Raw genomic sequence first — 11147 nt, forward strand, 5'->3', positions numbered from 1 at the left:
AAAAATACTTGGCAGGTGATTGGCTGAAGCATCTGTCTATCACGGGCTAACTTCAACCGGTCAGATCAACGAACCGTATAAACAAACTCTTAATGAAGCCGCTCGGGAGTTCAGAAGTAAGTGATGTCACAGCAGCATGTCGCCTCTTTAGGAGCCGCCATGTTGTGAACGAACAGTCGCTTCTCGCTCCACACCTAAGCCCCGCCCCCAGCTGACCTCACGGGACGCCGATTGGTCCGACCCGCTGTGGTTCGGCCACAAACGCAGAACTCGAAGCCTGGCAAGACGGATTCTCGCGTGATCGTGATCTCGCGAATCCAGCTGCCTCGCAAGGTAAGACCCCCAGACCTTTGGTTTCAAAATCCTCCCTATGTTTGAGGTCTCAAGGTTGGCAAGTGTGGCAAACCCCCCCCCGCCCCCGACCCTTCTGAACTCTTCTGAACCCTAAACCCACCGGCGGGGTTTAGAGTTCAGAAGAGGATGGAGGAAGAAAGTCTCTCCTCTGTCTGTTGACCGTCAGTAAACAGACAGTCAGTCTGTGGTTCAGCTGATGGAGCCGCCTGTCAGACCCCCAGATGATCAGAGTTTGGGTGCGCTTGTTACAGGACACCCAGCACCCGCCTGGTCATGTGACAGGCAGGAGGGCAGAGAGACAGACAGACAGACATGAAGGATGGAGAGAGAGAGAGAGAGAGAGAGAGAGAGAGAGAGAGAGAGAGAGAGAGAGAGAGAGAGAGAGAGAGGAGTGGAGTTTAATTTCTCTCAGCAGAGTAAAAACAGTTCAGAGTCTGAAGCGGCTCTGCAGAGTTTCTGTTCATCAGGCAGACGCTGCTTTTCTGTTCTGCTTGTTTTCTGGTTTTCTGGCCAAACTCCGCCCCGCTGCACGTCACCGCCCAGAAGCGCGTAAACGAGCGCGCCCCTATGTGCGCACGCTCTCGCTGTCTCTCTCTTCTTCTCTCTGATTGGACAGAAACGTCAGCAGCTGGCGGGAGGGAGTGCTGATTGGTCGATCCCAACTGACTACAGGTCTCTCTCTTTCTGTCTGTCTCTCTCTCTCTCTCTCTCTCTCTCTCTCTCTCTCTCTCTCTCGGTCGGGGGGCGTGGCGGCGGAGCGCGAGAGCAGGCGAGCTGCGGTTCTGTTTCATAATGGTTACAATGTGAAAAGAAAAGAGAAGACGATCTTCTTTTTTCTTCTTTTTTTCTTCTTTTTCGTTTGTTTTTGGATTCATCAGTTTTTCCTCTACTGGATTCATCTGAGTTCCTGTTGATCCAGACTCTTCAATGAACTGTACCAGGTGAGAGAGAGAGAGAGAGAGAGAGAGGATGTATGGAAGGAAAAAGTACAGAAAAAGGCGAGAGAAAGAAAGAGGGAGAGAAGAAGAGTACCACAGAAAGAGGGAGAGAGAGACAGAGGATGACTATAGAAAAAAGGTTGAGCGAGTGCGCGTGTGAGAGGGACAATAGATAAAGAGAGAGGGACAGAGAGAGAGAGAGAGAGAGAGAGAGAGAGAGAGAGAGGATAATAAACTGCGCAACAGCAGGTTCTGCAGGATCACTGATCATCTGTCTTTTATTTCCTGTCAGAAGTCGATATTTACTAATCGATCAACTCATTTCTATCACAACATCACTGTTTTAATGTTGCTTCAGCTTCCTGTTTGCAGTTCTTCCTGTTTCAACCAACCTGCCCCCCCCCCCTCCCCCCCCAGGCAAAGTTAGTTTCCTAAAATAAACTGTGTTATGTGACCATTCAGTTGCAATATTTAAATTCATTTCAAAATGTCTTAATTTCATAATATGATTCCCGCTGTAAATGACAAAAGGAAAAACACAGTTCACACATATTTTAGATTCTTTTGCTGTAATTTTCATATTTTCTGTCCTGGTGTTGAATTTATCAGCCGTATGAGTTTAGATGCTCCTCATCTGCTCTATTATAATTCACATTATAGTTTTATTTACAGTTTGCTGTTACTGTTTAATTTCCAAACAGGGATCAACAAAGTTTCATCTCATGTCATAAAAAAACAGCATAGAGAACAATAAGTTCACTGTAAACTCTGCAGAGTCCCACAGAAACGCTACAGGAACGTTACGGGAACACTGTGAGAACACGAGAGCAGCTTCACCTCAGTTCACAGACGAGACCTGGACCGGATCGTGGATCTGGTTTTAGGACAGAGTAGTAATACCTTCCTGAATAAAAGTCTGTGTGTGAGTGTGAGGAGGAGTGGAAGTGCAGACTGTTCGTGAGTCTCTTCAGTCTCTTCAGTCTCTTCAGTGTCTTCAGTCTCTTCAGTGTCTTCAGTCTCTTCAGTCTCTTCAGTCTCTTCAGTCTCTTCAGTCTCTTCAGTGTCTTCAGTCTCTTCAGTGTCTTCAGTGTCTTCAGTCTCTTCAGTCTCTTCAGTCTCTTCAGTGTCTTCAGTCTCTTCAGTGTCTTCAGTGTCTTCAGTCTCTTCAGTCTCTTCAGTCTCTTCAGTGTCTTCAGTCTCTTCAGTGTCTTCAGTGTCTTCAGTCTCTTCAGTCTCTTCAGTCTCTTCAGTGTCTTCAGTCTCTTCAGTCTCTTCAGTCTCTTCAGTGTCTTCAGTCTCTTCAGTGTCTTCAGTCTCTTCAGTCTCTTCAGTCTCTTCAGTCTCTTCAGTGTCTTCAGTCTCTTCAGTCTCTTCAGTCTCTTCAGTGTCTTCAGTCTCTTCAGTGTCTTCAGTCTCTTCAGTGTCTTCAGTGTCTTCAGTGTCTTCAGTCTCTTCAGTCTCTTCAGTCTTCAGTGTTGAAGTGTCTCTGAGCAAGACGAGTTGCTCTGGAGAAAGCTGAATGACAGATAATCATGTAAATCTAACCTGAAAACAAAATATTCATACAATCCACACACACACACACAGCATACAGGACAGGATGTTGTTGCTTTAAACTCAGTGAAGAGGAAGAGAAGAGGAGCATCGCACCAGAAACTAACTGACCCAACCAGTCCTGTGATCTGGATCCATTATTACTGCATTTAATATAAAGTCCAGGCAGGCAGTTGACATTTTTGACTTGAAATATCTTAAGCTTTAAAAATGTTCCTCCTCTGTGAGTTAGATCAGATGGCTTCTGTCTCTGTTAGAGCCCAGACTCCAGTGCAGAGGGACAGGGAAAATACTACACATAAATATAATAATAATCTTTATTTAAATAGCACTTTTCAAAACAAAGTTACAACGTGCTTCACAGTCAGAAGGGATAAAAGAACAAAAGACAGAACAATAGATCAGGAGGGTAAAAGTGATAAAACTAAAATATATAATTAAAGAATGCAATGCACTTCCTTCTTATTAAAGACCGATCAGCTTTTTATCATAAACAGTGGTGGAGTGTTCAGTGTGAAGTTTATCTGCTGTGGTAAACAGTGTTGGGGAAAGTTACATTTGAAACTAACTAGTTACTTTACTGTGTTACTTGCCCTAAATAATAACAAGTTATTTTACTAAGTTAGTCTTTATTAACTCGTTAGAGTACTTTCACGTTACCCACTTAAAAACAGGCCTTTAAAACACGTCTTCTGCTGATGTCATCACTCTTAATGTAGAGAAGTCATCACTGAGCACACCCATCCCTTAGATCTCTGAGTATTATAGATTGCATAGAAATGTCCAAATGTTGTAATACTGGTTCTAGCCATTTTTTAACCTCGATCCAAAAGGATTCTACTTATGGACAGAACCAGAAAAGATGTAATAAATCCTCACTATCCTCTGCACAAAATCAACAATAAGATTCTTCAATACCCCATACATTTAACATCTTTTTTGTAGCCAGTACAACACTTTAATTTGAATATTCAAATCTTTTGTAATTTTATGAATCAAACTAAATACTCGTCTCCATGGAATGGGCGTGTCAAATATCTCCTCCCAATAACAATGCATTTTATATGGGGTATCAATTAAATTGTTACTTGTTAACATAAAGCTGTATACAACATGGTTGATCGTTACATTTGATAGCCAGTTGTGACATTTACTATGATGTTTACAAACAGTCAACTTCTTAAACCCCTTCAACTTCCTTTTCCATATAAATGGAATAGCAGTAACTAGTTGATTATATTGAATGTGTGCATACATCTCCATATACATTACAAAATTCTTCAAACTTAAAAATATTACCTTTGTATCAATAATGTCATTAATAAAGATTATACCCTTCTCAACAAAAGAGACCAAAATTGTGGTTTACCATTAATAAGAATATTGTTCAACCAGTAGAGTTAGTAGAGTTCACCAATAGAGTTCAACCAGACGATCTGAATTAAGATTTCATCTTTTTTTTCTGGTGGAGAATATTGGAAATGTAACCATGCATTAAATATATCTTTGAAAAAGGTAAGGATGTATTTTTTAGGTATTCCTTTAAAAACCAAGAAATGTGGAATAAATGGGAATATATTTGTTTTAAGTATGGGGTTTAAATGTTTCAAAATTTTACATGTTGTACTAAGTGGATTTTTATATTTTGTCTGTAACCAAGATGCTTTCAATGACTGGACAAGAGCTTTGATATTAAGTAAATTTAGACCATCATTGTCGTAGGAATTATATGCATTTCCACTTGATCCTCTGGTTTTCCTGTCGTACGCCTCTAGAGGGCTCAAAGCTGTCCGGTAGATATCCATATGTCATGATAAACCACCTTAAACCACTGAATAAAGGAACCACCAAAATTAAAATAGTGGAGACATCTGCAAATAAAATTCCATTTTATCGTATCAAAGGCTTTCTCAAATTTGGCAATAAAAAATAAACCTGGAAGATTATTTTTTTCATAGTGTTTGGTCATTATGGATTATTGCTTGATTATTATTGATTATTGCTGGATTTTACTTTTTTCATCCTCAGAGCTAAGCATTTAGATAAAATTCGAGTGGCCTCCAATTCTTAATATTCTCTGGGTTTTTATATTGTCCATTAACTTCCTGCTTTAGCAATAATGAAATCACACCTTCCCTCTGAGTTGGAGATAGTTTTCCTTGTTCATATGAAAATTTTAAGTATGCAAGAAGATAATTTTTAATCCCAGAGAAAAAGGTTTGGTACACCTCAATGCGTATACCGTCCAATCCTGGGGACTTCCATTTCTGAAAGGAGTAAATGGCTGTTTATCCTCCATCAAACCTTCACCAGAGTTTTTTTGTGATTCTGTCAATGTTCTAACCCCCTTCGGAAAAAAATGCCTATATTCTCTCTCGCTTATGGACTATATTTTTTTCTGAGAAAATTATATTAAAAAACCTTACTTCCTCTTGTAATATTAGTTGTGGTAATGTAAAGCACAACCCCTCTGGTGAAACCAATTTTGTAATATTTGTTTTGCTTTGATTCTGATCATTTAATCTAAGAAAGAATCTGGTACACTTTTCTCCCTTTTCCATCCATGTTGCCCTTGAACGATAAATAACACCTCTTACTTTCTCCATATGAAGGATTTCTAATTCTCGCTGTTTTCGTTCTGTTTTTGTAAAATTTCTGTTGATGGATTCACGGTTATATCTATTTGATAATTAAGTTTTTCTATCTCTACATTCAGTTGTTCTGCCAACAAACTGCTTTCTTTTTAATTTCCTTCCCTAACTAAACATTTAACCATTTGGAAGAAAAATAAAAGTAGCGAAATGTAAGTTTGAGAAAGTAAATAATAACTGATTACATCAATTTTCTATAAACGCGTTGCCACAAAAAAATAATCTGATTACTCTAACACATTACTATGTAAGACGTTACCCCCCCCCCCCCCCAACACTGGTGATAAAACACAAGGTCTCTAGTGAACTGGATCTAACTGCTTCAGAGGAGAAGAAAAACGTCTCTATAATCAAACACAGACAAAACTGTGGATTGGACAATTTTGGACAGTTTTCTACCATCCAAAGAGAAGCAGGCTTTGTTTCTGTGCAAAATCCAATTTTTATCTTCAGTTTGTGAGTAAGGTGTTCCACATGGGTCTTGAATGATACTAATTTGGGAACTACATTTTACAATTTGTGTACCATTTAGCGTAGGAATGCTAAGATAGCATATTGAATAACATATTTATTTTTGTCTGAGTTTAAAACAAGATTGAGATTGATGAGAGATTTGGAGAGCATCAAAGCCAGACTATAATAGGATAATTATTATTATAATAATAATATAATAGGAGCCTGGTTTTCAGACATTCAGTATGGTATCATCAGCGTAGAAATTGATATTATATCGTTGCGTTGAAAAAACTGTATTAATTACATAGTATATAATGAGAAAAAGTGTGGACCAAGGATAGAGCCTTGTGGAATGCCTTTACTGATCCCTAGAAAGCTTGAGTCAGTGCCAACAGCAGTCTGACTTCCAGAGTTTGAGTTACAGGCAAAATGATCTTCAAGTAACACGTTGTCCCTCTCTCCCTCTGTGTCTCTCACCCTGCCTCGCTCTCTCTCTCTGTCTCTCTCCTTCTGTGTCTCTCACCCTGCCTCGCTCTCTCTCTCCGTCTCTCTCCTTCTGTGTCTCTCACCCTGCCTCGCTCTCTCTCTCTGTCTCTCTCCTTCTGTGTCTCTCACCCTCCTGCCTCGCTCTCTCTCTCCGTCTCTCTCCCTCTGTGTCTCTCACCCTGCCTCGCTCTCTCTCTCCGTCTCTCTCCCTCTGTGTCTCTCACCCTGCCTCGCTCTCTCTCTCCGTCTCTCTCCCTCTGTGTCTCTCACCCTGCCTCGCTCTCTCTCTCCGTCTCTCTCCCTCTGTGTCTCTCACCCTGCCTCGCTCTCTCTCTCCGTCTCTCTCCCTCTGTGTCTCTCACCCTGCCTCGCTCTCTCTCTCCGTCTCTCTCCCTCTGTGTCTCTCACCCTGCCTCGCTCTCTCTCTCCGTCTCTCTCCCTCTGTCTCTCACCCTGCCTCGCTCTCTCTCTCCGTCTCTCTCCCTCTGTGTCTCTCACCCTGCCTCGCTCTCTCTCTCCGTCTCTCTCCCTCTGTCTCTCACCCTGCCTCGCTCTCTCTCTCCGTCTCTCTCCCTCTGTCTCTCACCCTGCCTCGCTCTCTCTCTCCGTCTCTCTCCCTCTGTGTCTCTCACCCTGCCTCGCTCTCTCTCTCCGTCTCTCTCCCTCTGTGTCTCTCACCCTGCCTCGCTCTCTCTCTCCGTCTCTCTCCCTCTGTGTCTCTCACCCTGCCTCGCTCTCTCTCTCCGTCTCTCTCCCTCTGTCTCTCACCCTGCCTCGCTCTCTCTCTCCGTCTCTCTCCCTCTGTGTCTCTCACCCTGCCTCGCTCTCTCTCTCCGTCTCTCTCCCTCTGTCTCTCACCCTGCCTCGCTCTCTCTCTCCGTCTCTCTCCCTCTGTCTCTCACCCTGCCTCGCTCTCTCTCTCCGTCTCTCTCCCTCTGTGTCTCTCACCCTGCCTCGCTCTCTCTCTCCGTCTCTCTCCCTCTGTGTCTCTCACCCTGCCTCGCTCTCTCTCTCCGTCTCTCTCCCTCTGTGTCTCACCCTGCCTCGCTCTCTCTCTCCCGCTATGTCTCTCGCCCGGCGTCTCTTCAGGGTTCTACACATTCTGAACCCTCGCCCTGGGGTCCCATCTCCCATCATGCCCGTTGACATGGCGATGAGAATCTGCCTGGCCAGCTCGCCGCCTCTGCGCTCCTTCCTCAGTAACTATGACAACCACTGCAATTCCCGGGCAACTGTGCTGTTGTCGCGCTGCGAACCGCTGCGACCCTGCCTGGCCTCCGGACGCTGCGGCAGTAACAGCTTCGCCTCAACGACCGCGACCATGGCGAGCGCCGGTAGCCTGGCGTGGCCGAGGAGGAAGAAGAAAAGCGTGGCGTTTGCCGACTCGCGGGGCCTGGCGCTGACCACCGTCCACGTCTTCGACGAGGCCGAGGACGAGCAGCTAGCCGAGCTGCAGTTCCACCTGACTGACCTGGAGGGCGCCACCGCCAGACTCAGACTGGGAGATGACCCAGGTGACTCGATCAAAGAACAGTTATGATGATGATGATGAAGTGTGTCATACTGGAATGATCCTTCAGGGAAATTCTCTTCATTATTATTATTATTTCAATTATTACAGTAATGATGCTAACTGACCCCTCCTTGTTCTCAGCTCCTGGTGTTATGCTAGCTGACCTTCCCTCCTAGTATTCTGAGGCTAATTGATCGCTCCTTGTTTTCTGCTCCTAGTGTAATTATGCTAACTGACCCCTCCTTGTTTTCTTCTCTTAGTGTTATGGTGCTGGTTGACAAATCCATTTTTTCCAGTTCTAACAGTCTGACCTGTCCTTTATCTTCCTCTGCCAGACCCTGCAGAACGTGGTTCTGCTCTGGTTCTGGACTTCACTCAGCCGGGTGCAGACTACCTGGAGCTGAGGAACCGACTCAAAGCCCAGCACGTCTGCCTGGAGAGCTGTTCTGTCCAGGAGCACTCGCTCTCTGGCACCGTCCAGGTCCGAAACATCAGCTTTGAGAAGTCCGTCTCAATCCGGATCACCTTCGACTCGTGGCGTTCCTTCCAGGATGTTCCGTGTCAGCACCTGAACAACGTCTACGGCTGTCCGGACACCGACACCTTCTCCTTCACCATTCCAGTCCCAGAGGTCCTGGAGCCATCAGAGCGGGTGGAGTTCTGCCTTCAGTATGAAACTCGGGACCAGACCTTCTGGGACAACAACCATGGGAACAACTATGGGCTGTTGGCGTCGGACCCGGACGGAAACCCGACCAGGAGCAGCAGTGGAACCGCCGGGATGGAGATCCGCAGAGACGACGGACGAGAGCGGTCGGAGATGGAGTTTGATCGCTTTGGAAGCCCCAGGACATCGGCTGGGATCTTCCCTGAGTGGCAGAGCTGGGGACGCATAGAGAACAGCGCCCCCTACTGGTGAGGACACACCGGACACATTCCATGTCGCAGTCACTCCATTTGTCTCCCTGGAATGAATGAGTCAGAACAGCCACAGGGGAAAAGAAAACAATTGTATTGAAGTTGTTAAAGATTCACGGGACTTTAATATGAGCGATGTTAAGTCACATTTTACCTTCTGGAGTTTATCCAAGACGTGGTGGTAGGATACACTATGGGCTTCTTTCACTCGCGTCACTTTACTTCCCCAAAATGAATTCATCTGAGTGCTGATTTGAAGCTTCTACTAGAGATTCATAAACGCCTGCACACGAGTGGCAAAGCCTAGTTTTACCCCCTAGAGGTTTGCTGAGCAAAGTGTCAGGTCTCAGGAAAATAGGCTTCAGAAGGTTTCAGTTAAACGTCACAAGACCTCATGGGAGTTTCTTAAGAGATACATAAGGATTCATAAGTGCTTCATAAAAGCATCCCAAGAAGGCATTAAACTTCACAAGACCTCAGAAGGCTTCACATTTTCAAACATGGCAATTGTTTCCCATGGCAGTAGCATGCAAAAAGAGATTAATAAGAATCTCATAAGGGCTTCGTAAAAGCATCTTAAGGATTCATTAAACTTCACAAGGCCCCATAAGGCTCCATAAGTCTCACAAGGATTCAAAAGTGCTTTCTAAAAGCCTCCCAAGGATTCATTAATGGTTCAAGGCCTTATTGCTTCATACACCTCCATAAGGCTTTATAATGCCATGTACATCTTTATAAGGCTTCATTAGATCACATAAGGTTTCACCCAAGTCTCCATAAGAGCTTCATAAGGACTCAGAGGCGCCATGGAAAAGGATCCAAAGGATTAATTGAACTTCACAAGGCTCCATAACGCTTCATCCCAGTCCTGGTGTTGGACACTCAGCAGCATGAAGATGGAGGAGGGAAGAGGATTTACAGGCATTCAATTCTAGCGATTCAGGGATCTTCAAATCTTCAGGATGGATCGTACACTTTCTCCATATTTCCTGTTGTTTTCCTGAACCCCCCCCCCCCATCCCTTTCCGCCATGACACCTGATTAATGACTCTCAACACAAACAGTTCACCCTGCAGGATGTCCAAGTCCTGAAACAGCTCTAAGACAACATCAGCACCTTGACAGGAAGACCTACAGTCTCAGCCTGATACACTGTGTTCAAAAGATTTAAGATGCCTGAAACAAACCCATTTCTACCTAGAGACAAGTTGGGTTTCAGAGAAACAAAAGAAAAAAAATGAAAAAATTTGTTTAGACTAAACTTTTAATTTTAGAAATTTGTGCTGTGGACTAAAAAAAAGGAAAATACTTTTGTTGACTTGAAAAGTGTGAAGTGCTGATCCTGCTCCTGTGTGTTAAACCTCGATGCCTTCAGCTCGGGGCTCAGTTCACCTTCAATTCAGTCAAACCAGGATCTTCACAAGTAAAATACTGAAAAACAGAGATACTTCCTAGAATGAGTGTTCTAACATTAGCACATATACATGGATGGCATTTGCATTATACATGTTAGTCAGTGGGCAGATGTTAGCTGTTTTTTGGAGACTTTCAATGACAAAACTAGAATGAATTTCAGTTTTTTTGTCTGCTTTGAATTGACTGAATTGAAAGTGAATGGAGCCCCTCCCTGTCTCCCTGTGTGAGACCCAGCATGGCTCAGTCCAAACCTGCACTTTAGTAAATATTATCCAATGAGCTTTAGTATCTAATATCACTGCAGCTGGATGAGAAGCACGTATCTTCCAGTTTTCAGGGATGGTGAGGATCATGGCTGAAGGTCCCATTGACGCCCGTTTTTAATGCGGTACAAGATGTTTGAATTGGAGCCGTAGGCCGCAGGGTTATGGGTCCGACTCAGCACTCAACTTCCCATTTAAAATTGTAAAGTTGGAATTTCATATGACAGCAGCAGTATGTATGAAAAATATCTGGTTTCGGCAGATGTTTGTTTTCGTCAGACTGACCGTCACTTTCCCTTTAAGATGAAGCTTGATGTTTCTGACGCTCTCAGCTCTGTGCTGACATCTGCTGTTTGGACCAGAGGCTCGGTGGGCGGGGCCAGAGGCTCGGTGGGCGGGACCAGATGACCTGTGGGTGGGGCCAGAGGCTCTGTGGGCGGGGCCAGATGCTCTGTGGGCGGGATCAGATGATCTGTGGGTGGGGCCAGATGCTCTGTGGGCAGGGCCAGATGCTCTGTGGGCGGGGCCAGAGGCTCTGTGGGCGGGGCCAAATGCTCTGTGGGCGGGACCAGATGCTCTGTGCGCGGGGCCAGATGCT

The 11147-nt window shown here is 44.6% G+C and overlaps 1 protein-coding gene across 1 annotated transcript; it reads left to right on the forward strand.

Moving 5' to 3' along the window:
• The first annotated feature begins 1157 nt into the window (after positions 1-1157).
• On the forward strand, positions 1158-10920 carry LOC139665405 (protein phosphatase 1 regulatory subunit 3C-B-like). Its single transcript, XM_071544410.1, has 3 exons — positions 1158-1295; positions 7529-7953; positions 8288-10920. The coding sequence occupies exons 1-3, from the start codon at positions 1282-1284 to the stop codon at positions 8869-8871; spliced, it is 1023 nt and encodes a 340-aa protein (XP_071400511.1). The 5' UTR covers positions 1158-1281; the 3' UTR covers positions 8872-10920.
• The last annotated feature ends 227 nt before the right edge of the window (positions 10921-11147 follow it).

This window comes from Centroberyx affinis, unplaced genomic scaffold (assembly GCF_046629955.1).
Source record: "Centroberyx affinis isolate AG114_WGS23_722 - 3 ecotype Tasmania unplaced genomic scaffold, CSIRO-AGI_Caff_v1 ptg004562l_1, whole genome shotgun sequence".
NCBI lineage: Eukaryota > Metazoa > Chordata > Actinopteri > Beryciformes > Berycidae > Centroberyx > Centroberyx affinis.